Consider the following 26,974-nt stretch of genomic DNA (forward strand, 5'->3'; position numbering starts at 1 on the left):
CCTTTCAGAGTTCCAGCCTACTACAAATCCCAAAGTGCAAAAATGAGGATAATAATAATAATAACTTTTCCTAGCTACCTTGCAATATTATTGGGAGGACTGAATCACATAGATTTGAGTGCTATATAAGTATGAATGTTAATTTTAATGCTGGCAATGATCAAAAAAGCATATACTGATAGACTTTTAAGTTTATCTTCCTCATTGGCTACCAACCAATCAACAAGAATTTATTGTGTATTTCCCAAGAAAACCCCAAGTGGAATCATAAGAAATAGACATAACTGAATAAAGACTGAGCAGTAACAGATGTATCAAGTGTTCAGCATAGCATAGAGAATCCAGGAAGACCTGGGTATAGCTCTTGATTCTGATACACTCTGGGCTAATTACTTAGACTCTTAGACATCTAGACAATTATTTAAAACAGTAAATTGCAAAGAAGTTGCTAACCTATATTGGCAGAAAGTGCTTCCTTACTAGGGAGTTCTTTTACCCATGAAATCACAAGTCTAATTCTATCTCTATTGCCTTTATTCAACAAACTATCCTGCAATGTGTACATTATATAAATCAACATATATGTTCATTTTATAGATCAAGTTCATTTTATATGTTAAATTATTTTTATATATCATATATATATATACATATATATATGATATACATATGTCACTTACTGTTAGATATTTAAGACAAGAGAAAAAATATTCCTCTCTCAATGAACCTAATATTTTTTAAGAGGAAAATGCTTGTGATGGACAGGCCAGAATCTTGATTAATTCTAGAGGACATCCTGAATGTCCATCTTCATGAAGAAATGTTCCTCTGACTGTCAGGATGAATAATGTGATAGTTAATTAATTGAGTTTGCTTCCATAGCTGTTTTAAATGTGCGGTGAGCTATGAGAAAGTGTTTCACATTTGTTGGAAATGTCAAAAGATTTTCATTGCATTAGGTTGAGATTCTAAAGATCTGAGAATTGAGACGCATTGTTTAGAATTTGATGCAATGTAGAGCAAACCTGGAATTCCTTTATTAACCTTAATAACTCTTGTGAGAAGCTATAGAAAACAATCCTGTAGCAAAATTCACTATTAAAGCATCATCTGCTCCACCTGTTCTCACTGAAAAACAGGACTTTATATCTCTTAAATGCTTCTATCGTGCCTGCTGGTTCCATGCCATTTGCAAGCACCATTTTTCTCAGTTTACTCTTCCCTGATTCTTCACTCAGATAGCTAGGTGGTCAAGTGAAGCACCCCCAACATCCTCATCATCATCCAGGATTGCAAATGGAGTCATCACCTTTCCTCACCCTACATATCTGTCAGGTCCCAAAGGTAGTCCTTGGTCTTTGGAGTCCAGAAGACCTGAGTTCAAATCCTAATTAAGACACGAATGATGTAGCCCTATTTCCCCCTATGACAAATAAATAATGATAATAATGACAACTACCTCAGAAGATTATCAGGATGAAATGAGGTAGAGGGATGGATAGCTGAATGGACAGATAAATATATAGATGGATAGACAGAGACAGGCAGGTAGGATGGATAGATAGAAAGGATGGATAGATAGCAAAGACAGGATAAATGGATAGATAAGGGGATGAATCAACAGATAGATGGATGGATGCAAATGTAGGTAGATAAATAGCTATAGATGTGTTTACATACATATACACATATTGGAGAGATAGAATTCAAATGAAATTATGCACATACATTGATACATAAAACATCTGTCATGGGATAATAAGAGCAATAATAAGAAATAGCATTTATGTAATACTTGAAGGTTGAGAAAATATGTCTGGATTTAGGGCAAGAGGACCTGGATTCAAATTCTGATACTGCCACTTGAAACTCTGGACACATCACTCAAGTACTCTGAGACTTTGCTCAACTGTGAATGGAAAGGGGTGGAGTAGATATTCTTCTATGATGGGATGTATTAATGAGTATACTATTAACAACTTTTCAATTATCTTCTAATGTAGGAATTGATTTTTTTTTTTTCCTGAGGCAGGTGGGGTTAAGTGACTTGCCCAGGGTCACACAGCTAGGAAGTGTTAAGTGTCTGAGACCAGATATGAATTCAAGTCCTCCTGATTTCAGGGCTGGTGCTCTATTCACTGCACTACTTAGCTGCCCCTAACCTAGGATTTCTTAATCATTTTGTGTCATGTGTCTCCTTATTCAGTTTGAAGAAGTCCAAATATCTCTTCTGTAAGTCATGTTTTCAAATGAATGAAATAAAATACATAGAAATACAAAGAAAACTAGTTAACGTGAAATAGTTATCCCTTTAAGAAACAAAAACAAATTCATCAGCAAACCTTAAAATCAGAACCTCTCAAGGTGGATATAGAAGAAAGACTACCCTGTTTGATCCTCCTACTAACCTCTGGGATGTCAGTGCTATCATTTTCCTTATATTACAGTTGAGGAAACTGAGGCAGGCAAGTTAAGTGGTTTGCCAAAATCAGTTTAGTAAATGCATGAGGCCAGATTTTAACAGATTTTTCTGATTCCAGATCCACTGTGCCAGCTAATTCCCTCAGATAATGTGCTAAACCCAAGAAAATTACTCTTTTTTCCGGGTAATATGAAGAATCTAGAATAAAAATAAGATGTTTATAAGATAAAAATAAGATGGAGATTCGAGATATATGCCTATTAGATATTGTTAAATATGAATTTCGCAATGAATTTAAGAAATAAGAACCCAGAACTATTAACAAGCTGATAAATAATAGAACATAAGTTTCTTGAATACCACGATAGTTTTAGTTTTGTCTCAATATTTCCGATGCCCTGCATAGTACCTCACATATACCAGGTATTTAATAACGACTTACCCAATTAACTGACAACTGAATGCAATGTATTCCAAAACTAATATCTTTTCACAAAACATGGGAAGAATGTTTCTTATTACTTATTAAATCAATGGTTCTCAAAATACAGTCTTGATTTCTTGATATTTATTCCCATCACAGGAAATCTCACACATCGTAAGTCTTAATAAATACTTCAAAATCATTGTGAGTTTCAAATGTGTTAATCTATATAAAATACTCAGCAACCCTTAAAGGACTATATAAGATGTTAGTTTCTTTTATCCTCACATAGTAGGTGTGCTCAGCAAGAATGTTTAATCTGGTCACTGAAAGAAAGCTTTGTCGATCAGGATTTGTGACAAAACAGAAGGAGCTGAAACTCATTACCAATGGTTGCCTCAATTTGTGCTGATATAGACTGTTCATCAACCTGCTTCTTTTGGGTTCCTGTCTTTGCAGAAGGAGAAGAAAGCTGCAGCAACCCCAAGTCTCTTTTTCAAAGATGGAAAAAAGCGCATCGATTACATCTTGGTATACAAAAAATCCAGTCTTCAGGTAGAGAAAAGAAGCACGTTTGAAAGAAATCTCAGAGAAGAAGGCTTAATGTTGGAAAGAGAGGTAGGACTCACTCATTCCCTGTTGAAAATATGCATGCTTAGAAATTCAACTCATAAATGAATTCTTCTTGTATATTATTTTATTAATGATTTCTATTTTGTATCACTGATTTCTAGATTTATAGCACTGTAATATCTAGATTCCACTTCTGGAATTAATTCCATCCTTAAAAGAAAGAAAAATATCTAAAGAAACATAATCAAGAACTGAGATTGTTTCTGATACCATGAGCAACAATATGCCTGTATAATGCCCTGTTTGATCCTCCTAATAACCTCTGGGATGTCAGTGCCATCATTTTCCTTATATTACAGTTGAGGAAACTGAGGCAGGCAAGTTAAGTGTATAAGTTTCCCAGCTTTCTGCCAAAAGAAAGGAGTTTCAATTCATTACCTTTTCTCTAAATCTGGCAATAATTTTTTCCTCACTGGCATGCAAGCTTCTTTTAGATTTGTTTTTCATTTACACTATTGAAGCCATTGTTTATATTTGTTCTTGACTCTATTTAAGTCTGCATCGATTCATACACATGGTCCTGCTTTTCTGAACTCCTCATATTTATTATTTCTTATTGCAAAGTAATTATCTATCAACAAGAACAATATTAACTCTTTGCTGTGGGTTAGGCATTATAACAAGGTGTGAAGTAGCCTAAAGAGAAAATGAGAGTCCTAATTCCCAGGAGCAGAATAGAAGGAGAGTTCCACAACCTATGCACATGCCAAGTGGGGAACTGTCAGTTACAAGCAGGTCTCAAGGTGGAGTTACTCTTAGGTTATTATACAAAATAAATATAAGATGAATTTAAGTTGGGAAAGGGACAGCTGATGGATCAGAAAAAGCTATGTGTAGACAGTCAAACTGAGTACAGGATAATCAAAGCTTTCAAATTGTGGTACTGAAGAAGGCTTTTGAGAGTCCTTGAGATAGCAAGAAGATCATACCAGTCAATACCTAAAATTAAATCAGGCTATTCACTAGAAAGTCTCATCCTGAAGCTGAGACGCAAATACTTTGACCACATAATGAGATGATAGAACATATGGGAAAAGACCCAGATATTGGAAATTACTGAAGACAAAAGGATAGATAGTGTCATAGAAACAGTGACAGTGAACTTGGACGGACTTTGATAGATAGTGGAGGATAGAAGGGTCTGGTGGTACATAGAATCCGGAAGAGTCAGATACAATAAAATGACTGAACAACAAGATGAAAGAATGTGAATTTGGGAGGGGAGAAAGAAGAGGGGAAGATTTCTAAGTTAGGTGAAGAATTAGTATATTTTAAGAAAGGGGGGTAACCAGTGCAAAGAAGAAGAGATAGAAATTATACAAACCGCTATCTATTTGACTATTACCCAATTAAAATTAAAAAATAAAACCAATTAAATTAATTAAGTTAAAAATAAAATATTTCCCATAAAAATTTAGTACTTTAAAGATTCTGTTAGATGAGATGAGACAAGATGGCCTTATGATAGAGAGAATCATCTATACTCAGAGAGAGGACTGTGGAAACTGAGTGTGGATCACAGCATTTTTACTTCTTGTTGTTTGCCTGCATATTATTTTCTTTCTTATTTTTTTTCTTTTTGATCTAATTTTTCTTGTGCAGCAAGATAATTGTATGCATATATTGAATTTATCATATTTTTATGTTTAACATATATTGGATTACTAGCCATCTAGGGAAGGGAGTGGGAGGAAAGGGGAGGAAAAATGGGAACACAAGGTTTTGTAAGGGTCAATGTTGAAAATTATCCATGCACATGTTTTGAAAATAAAAAGCTTTAATAAAAACAAAAAGGAAAAAAAAAGAAAGCTTCTGTTAGTTTGAGGATATTTTTGTAAAATGATTGGCTGCATCTAACAAATGTATTTCATTTAGACTTCTCATCTGGGCATTTGTATTTATATTATATGTGAAGGAGACGTAGTTGAAATCAGCCTGAAGTCAGGATGTTTGGGGCTTACATCCCATCCTCACCACATATTCCTCAGGTAATCCATTATAAACTGGAGGCAACTAAGACCATACACTGCAGAGAAGCTGCTGACTTGTATTGGTAGAGGAGATTTCCTCACCTGGGAATGCTCTTTGCTTGGTTGTTGTGGTTTGGTGGTTTCAGTCAAGTCTGACCCATTTGGGGTCTTCTTGGCAAAGATACTGGAATGGTTTGCCATTTTCTTCTCCAGCTCATTTACAGATGAGGAAATGGAGGCAAGCAGAGTTAAGTAACTTGCCTAGGGTTAAACAGGTAGTAAATGCCTGAGGCTGGATTTGAATTCAGGAATAGGAGTCTTTCTGACTCCAAATCTGTCACACTATATCTCCTGCATCACTTAGCTGCCTCTTCTCTAGATTGGACCGATATGTGTGTATGCATATATATGGAAATGCATGTATGTATATACTATGTATACTAACATAGTATACATTGTATACATACTATTATTATATGTGTGTATATATGTGTTTCTATGTATATATGTACACATATAATATGTATGCTAGCATAGTGTACAATAGTATATATGCCCATAAATATTAATATAGTATACTAGTGTATATACTGTTATATGTGTTGTCTAAATATTCTCTAGGAAAATACCATTGCACTTCAGAGCTGGAAAGCAGTGTCCTGGATATCAGAAAAGTAACTGGACTTAGCCATAGTCAAAGTGCTGTTGAGTACTGCTATCCCTTTCAATATTCCAATAACCCTAATTATTCCTTACAATACATACATGTTTTATTGATGACAAATCAGCAAGCATTTATTCAATAATTAATCTATTATCATCTCTTTGTTCCTGAGTTCAAGAAGATTGCAGTCTATTTGAAAAGGAAAGATGCTCAAATATTCAGTTCATCAGGGAGAGCATGTATGAAGGACTTGTTCTAAGCCATATATAACTGCTAACTATTTATTATATTCTCTCTTTCCCCCTTCTCTCTCCTTCTAACACCTGAGCAGAATAACCATTATTAGTATCCTGATATCCTTCCAGATCAAGCTTCTTGTCACTCTCCTTTCTCTTTAGAGCAGTAACTCTGGGCTTACTGTGTGATTTGTGCCAGCCGCCAAGCTTCTCAGGACTTCTGGCTTAGCATCTGTGCAACATAAAGGCTCTACCTCTTGGGAATTTGGGTGGAATAATTTCATAAAGATATGAAGGGTGAAGGCAGTGGGCGTCTCTGTTCATGTTTGAAAAGTGGGCCTCCACCAAATTGAGGAGTGCCAGATGCCAAGCTTTCTTTTCGGAGGCAAAGGTACTCAGTTTTCCTGCTGCTTCGAGCACAATTACTTCTCTCTTAAAAAGGAGAAATAAGAAAAGAGAGATTACGTGGAGGAAGCACAGAAGGAGACACATGTTACATCCCAGGGGGGAAAATGTACAAAAGGAGAAACCTTCTAGTTTGCTTTGCACTCGGCTTGACATTTCAATAGCTTATGGCAAAGATGTTGTTGTGCAGGAATTCTGTTCTGAAGCACATTTTCAAAAACGTGTTAGCCTAAGAGTGAAGCAGGGGCGCCATGAAGGCTGTTTCCTGGAACTAAAGTTTCTGCCACTGAGTCCTATTTCCAAGCTCCTTTGCCTATGAACTCTTTAGCTTCCATCTTATCTCCTTTCTAGGAAGCCCCTGAAGAATCAGAGATAGTTATGGTTTACCATATAATGAGATCTGTTCCAGTAGCAAGAAGGCCCGATCTTCTATTTGCTTTTCTATCAGTAACTAGCCTTCTAACTTTACCCAAGTTACTTTGCTTCTCCTCTCCTAAAATCTGTTTATACACCATGTGACAAGGTTTTGCAAACTTTTTAGTTGAAATTTGTTGAAATTTTTTTATTAATTTTTATAATTATAACATTTTCTTTGACAGTACATATACATGGGTAATTTTTTTTTTTTTTTTTTACAACATTATCCCTTGTACTCCCTTGTGTCCCGAATTTTTCCCCTCCTTTCCTCCACCCCCTCCCCTAGATGGCAGGCATTCCATTTTTTTTTTTTTTTAGGCTGGGTTAAGTGACTTGCCCAGGGTCACACAGCTAAGAAGTGTTAAGTGTCTGAGATTAGATTTGAACTAGGGTCCTCCTGAATTCAGGGCTGGTGCTCTATCCACTGCGCCACCTAGCTGCCCTGTTGAAATTTTTGTTGCTAAAGGTAGGGGATAGAAGCTGAACCTATGATTTCATTGATAGAGGAAACTCCAGGAAGAGGAAACTATCAGGAAAAGTCAGAAACTTCTTGGTAACCTATATATTCTTAGAATGAGGCAGAAAAGTTAAATGATTTATCCAGGTTCACACAGCAAGTATGTGTCAGAGGAGGAATTGGGCCAGCTCCCTGAGGCCAACTCTCTATCCATTATGCCTTGCTGCCTTTCCTAGTCCCTAGACACATAAAAGCAAAATGAAAGTCCTCCCTGCCTCCAAGGACCTTATACTCTCTACTACTTGTTTTTAAAACAAAGTAGTTGAACTACTTTATTTTTAAAGCTTCTTTAAGTGGAAGGAAGGAAGGAAGGAAGGAAGGAAGGAAGGAAGGAAGGAAGGAAGGAAGGAAGGAAGGAAGGAAGGAAGGAAGGAAGGAAGGAAGGAAGGAAAAAAAGAAGGAAGGAAGGAAGGAAGGAAGAAAGAAAGAAAGAAAGAAAGAAAGAAAGAAAGGAAAGAAAGAAAGAAAGAAAGAAAGAAAGAAAGAAAGAAAGAAAGAAAGAAAGAAAGAAAGAAAGAAAGAAAGAAAGAAAGAAAGAAAGAAAGAAAGAAAGAAAGAAAGAAAGAAAGAAAGAAAGAAAGAAAGAAAGGAAGGAAGGAAGGAAAGGAAGGAAGGAAGGAAAGGAAGGAAGGAAAGGAAGGAAGGAAGGAAAGGAAGGAAGGAAAGGAAGGAAAGGAAGGAAAGAAGGAAGGAAGGAAGCAAAGAAGGAAGGAAGGAAGGAAGGAAGGAAGGAAGGAAGGAAGGAAGGAAGGAAGGAAGGAAGGAAGGAAGGAAAGTAGGTGATAGATAAATGAAAGGTTTCATAGATAAGTAGATGAATGATTGAGAGGTTGAGAGAGATGGAAGAAGAGTACACAGATAAATTAATAAATGGATAGAGATAGATGGAGTTAAATAGATTGATAGAAGGATACATAGATAAGTAGATAGATGGATGATAAAGATAGAAGGCTGGATGGATAGATGGATGAATAGATAGATAAATGATAGAGATAACATCCTGTTAGTAACAATAATTATTTCTTGATAAAAATAATAACAGCTAATATTTATACAGCTTCTTTAAGAAGAGATTTATATGTATCATCTGATCTTATTCTCATAGTATCACTATAAGATAATGCTATTGTTTTGTCCTCCTTTCTTGAAAAGGACTATGACATCAGGGAGGGGATGCCATAACATGCAAGTGAATTGGATATAAGTGGAAGAGAGGGGTCTTCTTTTTATAGATAAGGAATCTGGAAGAGTTTATAGGAATTGCCCCAAGTAAGCCCCTGAGGCAGGATTGGAATTTGAATCAATTTGACTCTGAGTCAAATACTTTACCATTTCACCTAGTTGCCTTTTTTTTTTTTTTTTTAATTGTAAAAGTGTTCTTTTTTCTTGAAAGGATTTTGTCATTTCCCTGATTATCCTTACTAATTATAAGTGAGGAGAATGCTTTCACAGAACATGAGACCAGATCACATCTCAGGTTAAGTTTCCAGACTATTCCTACAATCTTCAGACAGCTTTTGAAGTCTCCAGTCTTTCCCCAGAAATATATACTCTTCCAGGAAAGTGGCAAGATTTTTTTTTTTTTTAAGTAGAAAAAACTTATGGAGCTTTTTTTTTTTTTTTTTTTTTTTTTTGGAAAAACACCAGTGCAAGAGAAAGCAAAATGGCAGGGGGAAGAGGGAAATCTACTAGAGGTAATACTGGTCAGAGTCATGTGGCTAATGTAGACACCAGATGATGGTAGGCAACAAAAGTTGGGGTTTAGTCATGTGAAGAATCCACAATGACCATTCTCTTTGGGGAAAAGTGGATTTATTTAAGGAAGAGGTTACAGACCAAATGAAGGGATTCAACAGACACCAGAAACGGCAAATATGAAATAGAGTAGGAGACTATATGAAAGACAAGTTCCCCAGTGGAACTCACAATTACCCAGTAGAAAGGGAGTAGTACCCCAGGAGGCTGAGGCGCACGTCCTTCACTGGTAGGATAAATCCTGAAAGGGAATTAGCACCCTAAAAGAGTTAGTTAACTATAAGTAGGAGAAATGGGGTTGAGTGGGGGGAGTTACTGGAGATACTACATGGCCTGGGGGGAGAGATAAGGGAAAAGACACCACAAGGTATAAGGCCAGTGGCACAGTGGCCCAAAGGAGACATGAGTATTTTATGGCCATAAATAGATTTTATAGTGAAAATTTAACCTCAGGGACATGACCGGGATTTCTGATAGGACATGGCAAGTTGTGGCTGCCCAAGACCCCTTCAGAGAGTGGGCCTGGGGGGTTTGACATAGCTTGAATTTCTGACTGGATTATCTCCCCAGAGGACAAGATCACTCAGGTAAACAGATCTCAATCAGTGCCTTTTCCCTGCTTGTCTCAGGGATCATTTTTTTTTTAAATTCTTTAGTTTCTTTCTGCCCAAAACACTCACAATTCAAGATCTTATCAAGGGGATAGTCTCATCTAATTGTAGATTGGGCACCGTGAGGCCTCATAGGATCTTTTTTTTATCTGTAACTGGAAAGGACTTGGAGGACATCATGTCCGAAGTATCATTTTGCAGAAAAAGAAACTGAGGTAGAGCAAGATTGGGTATTGCCCAACATCAACTAGTATCTGAGGATATGCCTCAGGTTTTCCTGATTCCTAGGATAGCAAGTCAGTTAATCTCTTGTGCTTACATTTCTTCACTTTATGATGAAATATTGAAAATATCTTCCCCAACCAATGCAAAATAATATGATGATGCCCTAAGTGAGATAATGCAGATGAAAGTTATTTTAATTAAAGTAATTCTGTCTATATATTGTTATTATTTCCAGAGGCCTGAAATTGGGCGATGATTTTTTTTTTTTTTTGAAGTAGGGTGGTGGGGAAGAAAATTCAATCTGTTCTTATTCAGGGAAAAGGTGGGAGCCCTTGAAGTAAAACTGTTTCAAAAGATGAATCATTTATATTTTAGTATATTGGGATTTCAATTTTTAGAGAAATGAAGTTCAGTATGAAATAATTCTTTTCCATGAAGTATACTCTGAGAGCTCACATTTTTCCATCCTGTTTTTTCCCTTCTATTCATAGGCAAGGGCAGAGTTTTAGAATGTTAAAACTCTAACAAGGCCCTCTGAGAAAGTCTGGCCTAAAGAATAATTTTTATTCTAGGCCTTTAGTGAACCTTTGAGGGCAGTGTTATTCAGTTGTTTAATTTTTGTCCCATTCTTTATGACCCTCTTCAGAGTTTTCTTGGCAAAGATATTGGTATTTCCTTCTCCAACTCATTTTACAGATGGATAAATTTAGGCCAGCAGAGTTAAGTGATTGATCCAGGGTCACACAACTAGTAAGTGTCTGGGGTCAGATTTGAACTCAAGAAGATGAGTCTTTCTGACTCAAAACCTGGTGTACTCCATGGCCCACTCAGTTGCTCAAGAGAAGAATGGCAAACTACCAAAACTGATGGCCAATCCTTGCAGTGTTATATATATCAACATTCTCCAAACCTGCTTCTAGAATTGGCAGTCTACAGAAGTTCTTTTGAATTTGGGATAGCTCATGATGGTTTAGACAATACAAATGTTATATGTTCTTCTGATTCTCCTAATTCCATTCTGTGATACTTAATACAAGTTTTTCCAGGTTTTGTTGAAAGCCATTTTTTTTTTAATTTCTCATATCACAAATGACATTCATCTACAATAATTTTTTAGTCATTCTCCAGTTTACGAGTATCCTCAGTGTTTCCTGTTCTTTGTCAATATAAAAAAGATATGCTGTAATTGTTTTTTTATGTATAAGATTCCTTCCTCTTTCTTTGATCTCCTTGGGATAATTTAGGCCAATACCATACAAAGTATCATTATTGCCAAGTCAAAGGGCATCAATAGTTCAATAACTTTGGAAATATAATTCCAAATTGCTTTGTAGGATGGCTGGATCATTTCAATGAATCACCGCTAGTCAAGCCATGAATTAAACTCAGGTTATTTAATGCCAAATGTAGCACTCTTTCCAAAAAGACTTTCTTGCAGGCTCTTCTCATAATGGCAACCTGTTTTGCACAAGAATGGATGAAGCTGTTGTGTCATCAAAATGTTTGAAGGACAGTCAATTAAATAAAAACCATGCCCATGGCTGGACATCAGCCACTGATATGAACCATTTATTTAAGGAAGCAATTTAATGAATGGGCATGTAATTTTGTCTTGGGTTAGGGCATTCATTGTAGAAATTTAGACATCCTTTTTCTTTTCTCTCTTTAAAATGGAAATTAGTACATCCTTTGCTCTGCATTTCAAAGCATCATTTACTATTCGATTGAACCACTTGAATACTGGCAACCAAAAAAATGTGTACCTTAGATTAGCCTTCAGAGATACTGACGCCCCCAAAATAGACCCTCTGTTCTTTCATTGACCTCTCTTCTATCCATATTTTTATAATTGCTATGATTCTCAGAGAGTCCCTAAGAAACCATGGTGTTAGGAGTTGGGACTGTAGAAATTTATGGATGTTCCCAAAGCAATTGATATATTTGATGATCTATATGTGCTATCTCTTCAAATATTTGAAGACAGATTTCATATCCTTGCTCAGAATTTTCTTCTTTAGGCTAGACATTCTTCTGGCTCCTTAATTGTTCCTGTTATGACACAATCTTGAAATCCCTTGCCATCCTAAGTACTTTCTGTTGGATGCTGTCCAGATTGTCAGATATAATCTCTTATCTTCTAAGAGAACGAAATAAGGTTACATAGTTTAGAATCAGCTTCACATCTCATTCATGGTACCTGTCTTATTCTATTTTGCAGCAATCCATTACAAATAGTGATATCATGTTTGTCAAAATCCACTGTCCATGGGATACGCTGTGCAAATATGCAGAGAGGATGAATATCAGGATGCCCTTCAGGTACTGTAAAGTCTTTTTGTCCTTCTTACATTGTATCAATATTAATTTTTATAAAATTCTTGTTATTTATATTTTTTAAATTAAAGCAAAATAAAAATGCATCATTTCAAAGACTATATCTTTGAAATACCTCACTGAGTATATATAATTATTGAGTATATACCCCTAGTCCCTGAGTTCCTACAAAGGAAAGATCTACAGATCTTTTTGTCCAACTGTGTCATTTTTTTAGGTGAGAAAACTAGGAACCAGTGGTCATAGAACCTCAGATTCCAAAACTTATTGTTTGGTTGTTTGTCAGTTGCATCCAATTCTTCATGCCATCATATGGGGTTTTCTTGGTAAAGATACTGGAGTGACTTGCCATTTCCTTCACTAGCTCATTTTACAAATTAGAAAACTGATGCAAGTAGGTGACTTGAACAGGGTCACATAGCTTAGTGTCTGAGGCCAGATTTAAACTCACAAAAACGAGTCTTCCTGACTCTAGGTCCAGTACACTATGATTATTGCACCTAACTGCCTGAAAGGAGACTTAGAGGCCATTTAATCAAACTTCATTTTATAAAGGAATAGGATTCAAGCATAGGTCTTTCAGCTCCAGATGCTTACTTCATATTCTGACTCAGTTCACTTAGTCACATTTTTTTTCTCCCATTGTGGCTAAGTAATTTTTATAAGTTCAGACAGACAGTAAATTGCTGGGCCATACCTGGAACCAAGAGTCTAAAAATCCAATGATCTTTTTGCAGTACTATACAGTATTCAAAAAAGAACCAGAGAATATATAACACAACCTTCACCACTTCATAATTGTTCGAGCCATAATCAAGTTGATTGAAGAATCAGGAAACTGGTTTCACCGAGAGCTTTTTCATGAGCTTCATCATCAAGGATATTTGCAAAGACCTGAATGACACTACAAAGTGATTTGACTGGATATATTAAAGTCAACAAATGACTGAAATTAATTTGAATCATTTTCCTGGGGTAGGCTTGAGAATCCAAAGAGGTTCTTGGAAAGGTGTTAGATGATAATTCTGTTTTTTCTGTGATGTATTTTTTCCATGTTAGCATTTTTAAAGCAGCTAAAAAGAATTTTGAAGCAGTTGCTCAGGAATATAACTCTTGAAATAATTAAGCCACTTTGCTTATTACTTTTAGCAAACTGAAAAACATAGTGACTCCACATCCCAAATTTCACCACTCATTGTATCACTCACTTATGAGAAAATGATATAATGAATAAAATGCCTGGCAAACTTTGAAGCTTAATACAAATTCTCCTTATACTTTTTGCTATCAAGAAAGGAAAAGAACTATGTTCTCTTGTTGAAATTTATCCTAGTTTATTTTGGACAGTTTCACTTGATCAAATAGAACAAATTCGTATGAAGTATTCTGATCCCTTCACTAGACACTGAGGAGGTAAGATGATGTCTTTGTCCTAATACAGTGTTTAGCCTAGTATGGAGAAATGATGGATATGAACATAATAGTAATATATTACATGACATCATTAATCCTTTGGATAATTTAAAACAAAGGGATATTTCCAATGGAGAAGAATTTTGTCAACCAGAAGAGAGTAGATGGCTGGAAATGTTATGAAGAAGATGACAATATCTGGAAATCTGTCCAACCCCCTTTTTGCCTGTTGAATTCCAATCTGTTAAAAAAAAACAACAAAACATCCCACAAAGAGGCAAAGAAAACCTATCATATCTGAGGGAAGTTAGAGAGGGGGAGGAACATTGTGTGAACTTTACTCCCATCAGAATTGTCTCAAAGAGAAAATAATTAGTTTTACAGAAAATTCTTTCTCACCTCATTAAAAAGAGGGAAAGGGAAAGGGAAAAGGGAAAGGGAATAAGAAAGGGAAAGGGATTTAAAGGAAGGAGGGAGGGAAATTGAAGAGGAAAGGTTCTGGGTTGCAAGTGGGGCTCATCAGTTTAATACTTGGAGAAGGGGTTCAGGGGAGTAAGGGAAAAAAGCATAATCAGGGAATATTATGATGGCAGCAAATACAGAATTAGTAATTTTAACTGTAAATGTGAATGGGATGAACTTTCTCATTAAGTGGAGACAGATAGCAGACTGGATCAAAAGTCAGAACTCTACATATGTTGTTTACAGGAAACACATTTAAAGCAGGGAGATACATATAGAGTAAAGGTAAAAGCCTAGAGCAGAATCGATTATGCTTCAAGTGAAGTCAAAAAAGCAGGGGTAGCTATCCTTATCTCAGATCAAGCAAAAGCAAAAATTGATCTAATCAAAAGAGAAAAGTAAGGAAACTATATCTTGCTAAAGGGTAGCATAGACAATGAAGCCATATCAATACTAAACATATATGCACCAAATGGTATAGCATCTAACTTCCTAAAGGAGAAGTTAAGAGAGTAGCAAGAAGAAATAGACAGCAAAACTATAATAGTGGGAGATCTCAACCTTGCACTCTCAGAATTAGATAAATCAGACCACAAAACAAATAAGAAAGAAATTAAATAGGTAAAGCATATATTGGGAAAATTAGTTATGATAGATCTTTGGAGAAAACTGAATGGTGACAAAAAGGAGTATACTTTCTTCTCAGCAGTTCATGGAACCTATACAAAAATTGACCATATATTAGGACATAAAGATCTCAAAATTAAATGCAGGAAGGCAGAAATAGTAAAGGCTTTTTTTTCAGATCACAATGCAATAAAAACCACATTCAACAAAAAGTTAGGGATAAATAGATCAAAAAGTAATTGGAAACTAAATAATCTCATCTTAAAGAATGACTGAGTGAAACAGCAAATTATAGACACAATTAATAATTTCACTCAAGATAATGACAATAATGAGAAATCATACCAAAATTTGTGGGATGCAGATAAAGCAGTAATAAGGGGAAATTTTATATCTTTGGAGGCTTACTTAAAGAAAATAGAGAAAGAGAAGATCAATGAATTGGGCTTACAACTTAAAAAGCTAGGGAAAAAAAACAAATTAAAAACCCCCAATCAAATACTAAACTTGAAATTCTAAAATTAAAAGGAAAAATTAATAATATTGAAAGTAAAAATACTGAACTAATAAATAAAACTAAGAGTTGGTTTTAGGGAAAAAACAATAAAATAGATAAACCTTTGGTAAATCTGATTAGAAAAAGGAGAGAGGAAAATCAAATTGTTAGTCTTTAAAATGAAAACAGGGAACTGTCCACCAATGAGGAGGAAATTAGAGAAATAATGAGTTACTTTGCCCAACAAATTTGCCAATAAAGTTGATAACCTAAGTGAAATGGAGGACTACCTACAAAAATATAGTCTTCCCAGATTAACAGAGGAGGAAGTAAATTGCTTAAATAGTCCCATTTCAGAAAAAGAAATAGAGCAAGATATTAATCAACTCCCTAAGAAAAAATATCCAGGACCAGATGGATTCACAGGTGAATTCTACCAAACATTCAAAGAACAATTAGCTCCAATATTATATAAACTATTTGAAAAAAAAAATAGGGAATGAAGGAATCCTACCAAATTCCTTTTATGACACAGACATGGTACTGATACCCAAGCCAGGTAGGTTGAAAATAAAGAAAGAAAACTATAGACCAATCTCCCTAATGAATATTGATGCTAAAATCTTAAATAAGATATTAGCAAAAAGACTCCAGAAAATCATCCCCAGGATAATACATCATGGTCAAGTAAGATTTATACCAGGAATGCAGGGCTGGTTCAATATTAGGAAAATTATCAGTATAATTGGCCATATTAATAATCAAATTAACAAAAATCATATGAGCATCTCAATAGATGCAGAAAAAGCATTTGATAAAATCCAACATCCATTTCTATTAAAAAAACACTTGAGAGTATAGGAATAAGTAGACTTTTCCTTAAAATAATCAGTAGCATTTATTTAAAACCATCAATAAGCATCATATGTAATGGAAAAAGATTGCAACCATTCCCATTAAGATCAGGGGTTAACAAGGGGGTGAAACCATCACCATTACTATTTAATATTGTATTAGAAACACTAGCTTTGGCAATAAGAGTGGAGAAAGAGATTAAAGGAATTAGAGTAGGTAATTGGGAACCAAATTATCACTCTTTGCTAATGATATGATGGTATATGTAGAGAACCCCAAAGATCCAACTAAAAAGCTATTAGAAATAATCCACCACCTATCTTCAACATAAAGAAGATCCAACTCACTTCCAGTTGATCAATGATGGACAGAAACATCTACACCCAAAGAAGGAACACTGGGAATTGAATATAAACTATTAGCACTACTGTCTATCTACCCAAGTTACTTATACCTTTGGAATCCAATACTTAACATGCAACAAGAAAATTGGATTTACACACATATATTGTATCTAGATTATACTGTAACACATGTAAAATGTATGGGTTTGCCTGTCATCTAGGGAAGGGAGTAGAGGGAGGGAGGGGAAAATTTGGAAAAATGAATACAAGGGATAATAGTATAAAAAAATTACTCATGCATATATACTGTCAAAAATTTTTATAATTATAAAATTATTAAAACAACAACAACAAAAGAAATAATTCACACCTTTAGCAAAGTTGCAGGATACAAAATAAATCCACATAAATCATCACTTGTATATGTCACTAACATAATCCAACAGTTAGAGGTACAGAGGTACATTTAAAGTAACTACCCATAATATAAAACATCTAAGAATCTATCTGCCAAGGAAAAATCAGAAACTATATGAGCAAAACTACGAAACACTTTCCACACAAATTAAGTCTGATCTAATCAATTGGAAAAATATTAAATGCTCTTGGATAGGGCGAGCAAATATAATAAAGATGACGATACTACCTAAACTAATCTATTTATTTGGTGCTATACCAATCAGACTCCCAAAAAACTATTTTAATGACCTAGAAAAAATAACAACAAAGTTCATATGGAAAAACAAAAGGTCAAGAATTTCAAGGGAATTAATGAAAAAAAAAAATTCAAATGAAGGTGGCCTAGCTGTACCAGATCTAAAATTATATTATAAAGCAGTGGTTACCAAAATCATTTGATATTGGCTAAGAAATAGACTAGTTGATCAGTGGAATAGGTTAGGTCCAAAGGACAAAATAATCAATAACTCTAATAACCTAGTGTTTGACAAACCCAAGGACCCCAGCCTTTGGAATAAGAACTCAATGTTTGACAAAAATTGGAAATTAATATGGCAGAAATTAGGCATTGATCCACACTTAACACTGTACACCAAGATCAGGTCAAAATGGGTTCATGATATAGGAATAAAGAATGAGATTATAAATAAATTAGAGGAACATAGGATAGTTTACCTCTCAGACCTATAGAAGAGGAATGAATTTATGTCCAAAACGAACTAGAGATCTTTATTGATCACAAAGTAGAAAACTTTGATTATATGAAATTGAAAAGTTTTTGTACAAACAAAATCAATGCAGATAAGATTAGAAGGGAAACAATAAACTGGGAAAACATTTTTACAGTCAAAGGTTCAGATAAAAGCCTCATTTCCAAAATATATAGAGAATTGACTCTAATATATAAGAAATCAAGCCAATCTCCAATTGATAAATGGTGAAAGGATATGAATAGACAATTCTCGGATAAATAAATTGAAACTATTTCTAGTCATATGAAAAAATGCTCCAAATCATTATTAATCAGAGAAATGCAAATTAAGACAACCTGTCAGATTGGCTAGAATGACAGGGAAAGGTAATGCAGAATGTTGGAGGGGATGTGGGAAAACAGGGACACTGATACATTGCTGGTGGAACTGTGAATATATCCAGCCATTCTGGAGATTAATTTGGAACAATGCTCAAAAAGTTATCAAACTGTGCATACCCTTTGACCCAGCAGTGTTGCTACTGGGTTTGTACCCCAAAGAGATCTTAAAGAAGGGAAAGGGACCTGTATATGCAAGAATTTTGTGGCAGCCCTCTTTGTGGTGGCCAGAAACTGGAAACTGAGTGGATGCCCATCAATTGGAGAATGGCTGAATAAATTGTGGTATATGAATAGTATGGAATATTATTGTTCTGTAAGAAATGACCAACAGGATGATTTTAGAAAGGCCTGGAGAGACTGTATGAACTGTAAGTTCATGTAATGAACTGATGCTGAGTGAAATGAGCAGGACCAGGAGATCATTATATACTTCAACAACAATACTATATGATGATCAATCCTCTCACAATGAGATGAACCAAATCAGTCCCAATAGAGCAGTAATGAACCGAACCAGCTACACCCAGCGAAAGAACTCTGGGAGATGACTATGAACCACTACATAGAATTCCCAATCCCTCTATTTTTGTCCGCCCGCATTTTAGATTTCCTTCACAGGCTAAATGTACACTATTTCAAAGTCCAATTCTTTTTGTTCAGCAAAACAACTGTTTGGTCATGTATACATATATTGTATTTAATTTATACTCTAACATATTTAACATGTATTGGTCGGCCTGCCTTCTTGGGGGGGAGGAGGGGAAAATTGGAAAAAAAGGGTTTTGGTAATTGTCAACATTGTAAAATTACCCATGCAAATATCTGGTAAATAAAAACTATTATTATTATTATTAAAAAAAAAAACTTGTAAGTGTCTAAGGCTAGATTGGAACATAGAATTTCCTATCCCCAGTTCAAAACGTTGTCTACAATGTTATCTACAAGGACAAATAGTGAATATATACGTGCCCAAAGATCTCATGAGAGAACAATAAGTATTTAATCAGAAACAATGATGACTATGCATTAGGAATCTATGCTTTATATCCACTATACAATGGGACTCCCCTTAACTATTCAGGACAATCATCTCACCATTTATCTTTCCACTTTTTATTGTTGCACAATGTCTGAGAATGTTCTGTCAGTTCATGACAACCATGCTGCTTTCCTTTGATCTCAATGTAGTCATATCACAACTGAGAGAATGGGTAATACTCAATAATAATAATAGTTTCAAATAAATACTCCTAGACTACCAGGGAGTAAGAAATTTGGGTCTAGATTATTATTCAATCTAAGTGCTCTTTCCCCTGTAGATACATAGTATTACCAATCTTCTCTGCTGCCTAATTATACATGTGCCCTTTACTGTCTTTTAAATTCGTTCCTGGAGCTTTCTATTAATATTGAAAATTAGTCTTGAATTTTTTTCTTTTTTTCTGTTGAATTTCATGAACTGAACTTTATTCTTTATCAACATTTCTTAAGTAGTAATTTAACCTTTCCTATCAGAAGTCTTTCCTTCTATTGCCATTTATGTGTTTGTGTTACCTTATGTGACTCCCTTAATGTTTATGAAAATATCAGCACCCTATGTGTTGTGGAGCAGAGTAGAACTCCAACAAGTTGAATAGAAAATCTGCCACCTGATAGATAAATTATTAGTCATGATTTTTTTCCCCAAGAATTATCTAGATTCTATGAAGTAAGTTTAAATAAAACATGTTCTGCAAGTTTAGTGCATTTCGTATTTTTGAAGAATAATACACACAAAAACTGTCAAATCAATGACATTAATTAAATTAATGGTGTTGATAATTATAATAATAGCAACAGCTATAGTAGTTTTTAATGTGCTACTTTAAGGTTCGAAAAGGTATTTACATGTTAATTTATATATTGTAACCAAATCTCACACCAAAATTTTGGGTGACATCCATCATCAATTCCACCAGATATTACTCTGTGGAGGCCTGTTGCCTAATTTGTCTGTGTTCCTTATATAGAATTATTTTCTTTATGTAGATAGCTTTTTATATAAAAATTAGTATTCCTTCTCACAACAAAGAATTATCAGATTATTCCACCAAGCTGGTGCTGGAACTCAAAGCGGAAAAAAGGAGAAGTCTTTAAAGTTTTCATTTCTCTTAGTGTAACTTGTGGAAATTAAAAAGTTCATGCATTGAACTTCTCCATCATCCTCTTAGGAAACTGGCTGGATTGGGAGAAGGGTGTCTAGAATCTACATTTTACTAAGTACTTAATATCCTTCCATTACTTTGTTCCTCTGGCAATATGAATTATGCTAACCAAGACTCAAATTATATATTGATGGCATTGTTCAAACTCATTTCATTATTTTAATTATTAGCATGATCTTAAAGTGAATGTTCTAAGGATTCCTTTAGGGGAAGTAGCCCTTCTTTTCCATCCTCTCTTGCAGAATGTCTCTGAATTATTTTACATATTATTTTTGTACTAGCTATCTATCTTCCCTCTTTAATCCACTAGTTGCCATTTGCAAACCTCAGGATTGCTTGTGATAACATACGGTATTAGGTCCAAATGATTCCATCTATCCTTGTCAAATAATAGTCTCAGATATCTCTAAGCCTCGCTTTTAGATGTTTATGGTCTTTGTGAGCTGATCATGCATTTTTAACATTTGCTTACTTACTTTAAAAAAAAAAGGAAAGAAAACATTGCTGTGGAATTAGATGTTTCCTGAAATACTGTTTCAACTAAGGTCATGTTTCTGTGGGACCAATTAATGCCACCGGTTGGAAAAAGGCAATGTTTTGCTCTTCTTAAATTTGTCTCCCTTATACAAGCAAAATTTTCTGTGTTAAAATATTCATGCCTGGTATTTTTGAATGCCATAGCTAACCTTCATTATAACTTTTTATAACATTCTCAGCTGATTTCTTTTCTCATTTCTTTTTTTATTCTAGGAAAAAATGCTATTATACTGACTGGAAGAACAGAACACTGAATAGGTTGGTGGATGATAAAGCTACTGTGATGCCAGCTTATTATCCTCAAGCAAACAAAAATCCCCAATTCATATCCACCTTACAAACCAGCTGCAAATTCAAGGAGAAAATAATGAGTTGGATTATGTTCAAGAAGATTCCCAAAATGTCATTATACCAAATAACACAATGTTTAAAATCACCCAGAGAGTTTATTTGTTCCTTTATAATCAATAAGACATGGCCAAAAATTTTACACAATTAAAGGATGTAGAAAAGGGGAGTTTTGCCTGAATGAAATTTTACTTCTTGAAAACACAACACAATATTGATTAGTTGCTGTTGTTAGAACAGACATAGAAAGAAAACCAGAAAGGCAGGAAAGTTAGACCAGTGTCTTCATCTGCAAGATGAATAAAAGGAAGTCCAAACAGGGGATATAGTTTTTATTAGTAATGAAGGTGACAGAACTAATTTCAAAGTTAAAACTCTTGACTCCCAGTAATGTCGGAACTAACCAGAATTTTAAACATATGATTTTTAAAATGTTCTTTGACTTGATAGTCCTGCTAACTTTGGCAAAGATGATTCAGTAGCATCAAGCTATCTGAAATTTGAGAGGGATAAGATCCTTGGATTACATGATATGCCTTCTTTGCAGGACATGAACATCCTTTTTTAAGGAGTCTCAAACAAAAGGCTTCTGGAATGGTATCATATTTTTATTTATGATCAAAAGGGTCGTGGAGGGTGGTTCAAAAATAATACAGAATTGTGAATGTGAAAAATATAATCAAGAAAATGTTGCTAGACATATTAAAGGTAAAATCAATTGAAAGGTCAACAAATAACTAAAAACATAATGTTGTAGAAAGTTAGGGATGGAAGAGAATCTTAGAGTGGAGAATGTCAGAATTGGAAGAATGTTTAAAGATGTCAGTGGTTAGGGCACGGTATATCAGAGCTAAAAGCCAACTGCAGGGGCCCTTAGAACCCTCAATTTTGAGAGCAGTAACCTCAAAATATAGGACATAGAAAATAAAAGTTTGAAACGATCTTAGAACAGAGACCATCAGAGACAGACGCCTCCTAGAAATCTTGCTGTAGAATATCAGAGGTAGCCAAGACTTTAGAATTTATATTGCCCAAACCAATCATTTTGTAGAAATATTTGTATTGAAGAATATAACATCTCCAAAAATATTAGGTCAGCCCACTTGAAAAAGTGAAAGTGGTTAATTCTATAATAAATTTCAGGTTTAATATTATTTTATGTTTAGAAAATAGGGAATAATAAGTTTGTCATTCATTTTAAATTTGAATATGGTAATGGTATGTTATGGTGAATACACTAATACTTTGGAAGTCATAAATCAAAACTAGAACAAGTATTCAGTGAACAATTTAGACTTTTCACTCTAAATTTTAGTCAAATCTCACTAGATCAAATCTATTTAATGTCCTAAATTTAGGACAAAACCTAGCTCACAATTTCTTTATTTTCTTAGTAAAAAGAGTTCAGCCCTGAACTCTACTCATCAATCTTAGGATCTTCACCTACCCAAAGAAAGGGTTCATGAGGAGAATATTAGATAGTCTTAAGTTCCTTTAAGGCTCAAAGAATCTCTAAATCTGATGCACATTCTTAAGAATCAGTAGGATGAGTCTGAAAAATGGAAATCTTATAAAAATGAAACTTTTGAATCAAAATGAAATTTCATCGAACTGGTAAAAGGCTTATAAACCCTTAAACCCTCCCATAATACCATTGTATCTGAGTTGCAAAAGTTGAGGGATGGGGGAGAATCGGAAAGAAAATGACCATGTCTAGTATTTGCCGGTGATGACATTCCCATTCCTGCCTTCAGATGGCATCAGTGGAGTCAGCTAATATATGTGATTCCACTGTGAAGGGTAGAATGTCTCTAAATAATTATAATTTCTAAATATCAGGACCACTTTCCACTTGAATCACAGAATTTAAGAATGAGAACATTGGAGACCTTTTACTCCAACCTGTGCAGAAAAGAAATCTCCACCATAATAATCTCCACCTAACAATAGATTATTAAACATTTATTATAGGCCAACCACTCTGTTATGGATTCAATTATATTATATCCTATTAGGACAATAATTTGAGCCTTGTTTTCATGCCTGAAATAAAGGAAAATATTAAAATAACGGAAGAGTGATATGGGGGAAAAAGCATTAAGCTAGATTTCATGCCTTAAGTTCCGAGTTCAATTCCAAAAGTGATTAGGGGCAAATCATATGATCTCTTCATTTCGAAGAAAAGGATGTTTTATGCACTTCCATCATCCAATCATAGAAAGCAGTCTATAATTCTATTTTTTTCTACTTAATACGTACAAGATAAATGTGACACTGTGATAGCCATCCATTCTAATCCAATCTACATTGTGATTTTTATCTTAGTTTATTTCGAAAAACCATACAGTTGAGAAGCTGGCTTCCCAAAAACCCAATGCAACTCGACAAGGAGGCTCTGCCTGACTTGGAGGAGACAGACTGCTATACAGCTCCTTTCAGCCGGGCACGCATGCACCAGTAAGTACTCCCACCCACACAGGCCTCTCAAGGCCTCGTGTGCTCATTCTGCTGTGAAACCAGGGCTGCCAATGGCATAAAGCAGAAACAGCAGCATCTCTGTAGCTTGTCAATTTAGGCAGAGTCTTTATTTCCTTATTAATATTTAAGACTTAATTTCTGAACAACACTCACTGAGCATTATGAATTCTTTATTTTATGAGTCATATAAATTTAAATCATAAATATTGCAGTGTTTATGGACTGCTCTTCTAATAGCCAGACTGTTATGTCTTCCTAATGATTGCTGTTATGGTAGGCAGCTAGAAAGGGATAATAATAATATAGTGAATTCAATTCAGCAGAAATTTGCTAAGCTTCTCCCATGAATTGCGCTAAGTTTTGAAGAGAGACAGGAAGACCTGGACTCTACTCAGTATTTCACTAGCTGTGTTACCCCAGGCAGTCATTTAAACTCTCTTAGCTCCAGTTTCTTCATTTGTAAAATGTGAATAAAAATGTAAATACTAATGCCTAGCTAGGGGTGGAGAAGATAGAATACAGAGTTCAGATTCTGCTTTTGACACTAGCTACTAGATCTTGGAAAAGTCATTTCATTTTGATAATTTTTTTCATCTGTGAAATGAAGATTATAGTAGAATCTAAATAAGTGTTATTTATATTTGTAATAGTAGTGGTATTTATTTTGTAGATCCATTATAAGGATTAGATAAGATGAAGGAGAAACAATTCTTTACAGACCTCAAAGAAATATCAATTATTGTTGTGTGTGTGTGTGTGTGTGTGTGTGTGTGTGTGTGTGTATGAGAGAGAGAGAGAGAGAGAGAGAGAGAGAGAGAGAGAGAGAGAGAGAGAGAGAGAGAGAATAATCCCTGATTCAGTGCTTATTTTCTATGGTTTTACCACTGAAAATCTCAGAGGGTTGATTGACTTGGGGGTGGGAAGATAGGGTGTGACTTACCTAAGCTTGAAAAATCAATAAGTCAGAAGTCCCAAGTCCCAAATCACCTCTGGATAGTTCTCATCCTACTATATTTTCAGATGTTGAAATGGATCTGTAGTCTTAGATGTTTCTTCCAAAGATGGATTCCATCCTGTATTTCTGATAGCCATTTCTATGTGACTCTTGTCCATATGCTTCCCTAGGTTTGCTACACAAGGTCTACCCAATGGGCTGGAAGCCACTTGTAGTTGCTTTGTCATCAAAAAGAAACTCAAGGAAGCTTTGGGTTATCCACCTATCATTTTTTGCCTTTTCTCCGTAATCAGCCCTACTTCTTTTCCTATCCTAAGTTTATATGACGTCATTTCCCCTTTTTATTCTTTGAAAAGCTTCATTAATTTATTGTGAATCAGTTCATATCCACTTATCAGTCAGTCGATCAGTCCTTATAAAGCACCTCTCATGTGCCAGGCACTGTACTAAGTGCTGAGTTGTGACACTGATTTCTATGTGTCCATCATCATTTCTTCAGACACTTATGTTTAATGCTGCCTAGTTATAAAATAAGATTGGCAAAATATTGGTATTTAAAGATTCAGCAGAGAATCGAGTCAAAGTGTGGATGGTAATGTGCTGAGAATACTTGTCAGTGGATGATATTATAGAGATTTCTAGAGAATACTGAAAAATTTTCTAGAAGAAATCCTTAAAGACTCAAAAAAGTTTCACTTCTCTATTTACATAAGAATGACCAGGGGCAAATAATTCTATTATATCTTTTTTTATTTATTTATGTTTGGGTAATTAGCCTATAGTGTTTATTTACCAAATTTTTTACCACTATGTAAATCTGGAATATACAATACAAAAAGATGTAAGGCTCAGAATTCAAAAGTTAGCTTTTTTTTTGTTTCTTTTTTAAGTTTTTTTAATTTTTTTTAATTTTTAAGTTTCTTTAATAACCTTGGACTTTTTTGGAAAGAGAGGTTTATTCTTTAAATCCCAATATATGCTATTATGCTATGATATTATTGTAATCATCCTTCATTAGAGGGGGTAACTGGCCAACTTCAAGATGCTCTTTTAAAGGGTCTTATAAGTTTCATTCATAAAGTTCTTTACTCAAAGAATAGCTATTGGAGCAGCTAGGTGGTGCAGTTCATAGAGCATTAGCCCTGAAATCAGGAAGACCTGAGTTCAAATCTGGCCTCAGACACTTAATACTTCCTAGCTGTGTGACCCTGGGCAAGTCACTGAACCCCCAATTGTTTCAGAAAAAAAAACCTATATAATTTTTTTTTTTAATTAGAAAGTATGTAGTTAAGGGATTACAATAAGACACACTTAATTCTTCAAATGCTCAGATTATGATTGAATCATGGCAAGGGAGTGACCATGAATTCTTGAAGGATTGGAAACAGAGCACAAGAACTAACAATTTCCACTAAACTATATGAACCAATTGTTAGGGCCCCAGCCTGGTATAATAAATAGAATGCAGCCCTTAGAACCAAGAAGATCTACATTCAAATCCTGACTCAGACATTTATTAGTTTTCTCAATCTGTATCCTCATCTACAAAATGAGGAAGTTGAACTAGATGGCCTCTCCTATTTTCAAGGAGGCTGACTGCTGAGGAAGTGGAGACAAGTCTAGGGAGAGAGCTATTCCAGGAGTAAAGCAAGATGGCTGGGCCCCTCCAGGAATGGTACTTCTGGTTTTAGAATCACTAATGAGGAGATTAGGCTTTGGGGTGGAATTCTATCTAAGGGAGTAAAGCTACTGAGGAAATGGAGTAGTCTGAAGAGTGACTTGGGCTGGAAATGCAATCTGGTGAAGTCTTAATGCAGTCCAAGACTTTTCCAGTTTTCAGGCTCATCACTGGGAATACCGTTCATCACTGGATTGTCAGGACATGTGCATTTATGGGCCAAGTAATAAATTTGCAGACAACCAAATGTTCTTCATGTTCACTGCAGAGTACAGTCCTCATCTGTTTTCCTGCTAAAGAAATGAGGAAAGCAGGATGTGGATGGCCCAAAACAAAGGAATAGTAATTAGTCATTGGAAGGCTCCCTTACCTCAAACTAGAATCAAACTGCATTGATTGCAATAAGGAGGGG

General features: G+C 34.9%; 1 protein-coding gene across 6 annotated transcripts in view; it reads left to right on the plus strand.

Annotated features, from left to right (window-relative positions):
- The window catches only part of ANO3 (anoctamin 3), a 555,530-nt gene that overhangs the window by 380,651 nt on the left and 147,905 nt on the right, over nucleotides 1-26,974 (plus strand). For all 6 annotated transcript variants that reach the window (XM_074275261.1, XM_074275262.1, XM_074275266.1 and 3 more), the window contains 4 exons: nucleotides 3,306-3,464; nucleotides 12,498-12,598; nucleotides 21,317-21,361; nucleotides 23,777-23,908. In XM_074275261.1, coding sequence (XP_074131362.1) covers nucleotides 3,306-3,464; nucleotides 12,498-12,598; nucleotides 21,317-21,361; nucleotides 23,777-23,908 — 437 coding nt within the window. The remainder of the gene's footprint in view (nucleotides 1-3,305; nucleotides 3,465-12,497; nucleotides 12,599-21,316; nucleotides 21,362-23,776; nucleotides 23,909-26,974) is intronic.

This window comes from Sminthopsis crassicaudata, chromosome 6 (assembly GCF_048593235.1).
Source record: "Sminthopsis crassicaudata isolate SCR6 chromosome 6, ASM4859323v1, whole genome shotgun sequence".
NCBI lineage: Eukaryota > Metazoa > Chordata > Mammalia > Dasyuromorphia > Dasyuridae > Sminthopsis > Sminthopsis crassicaudata.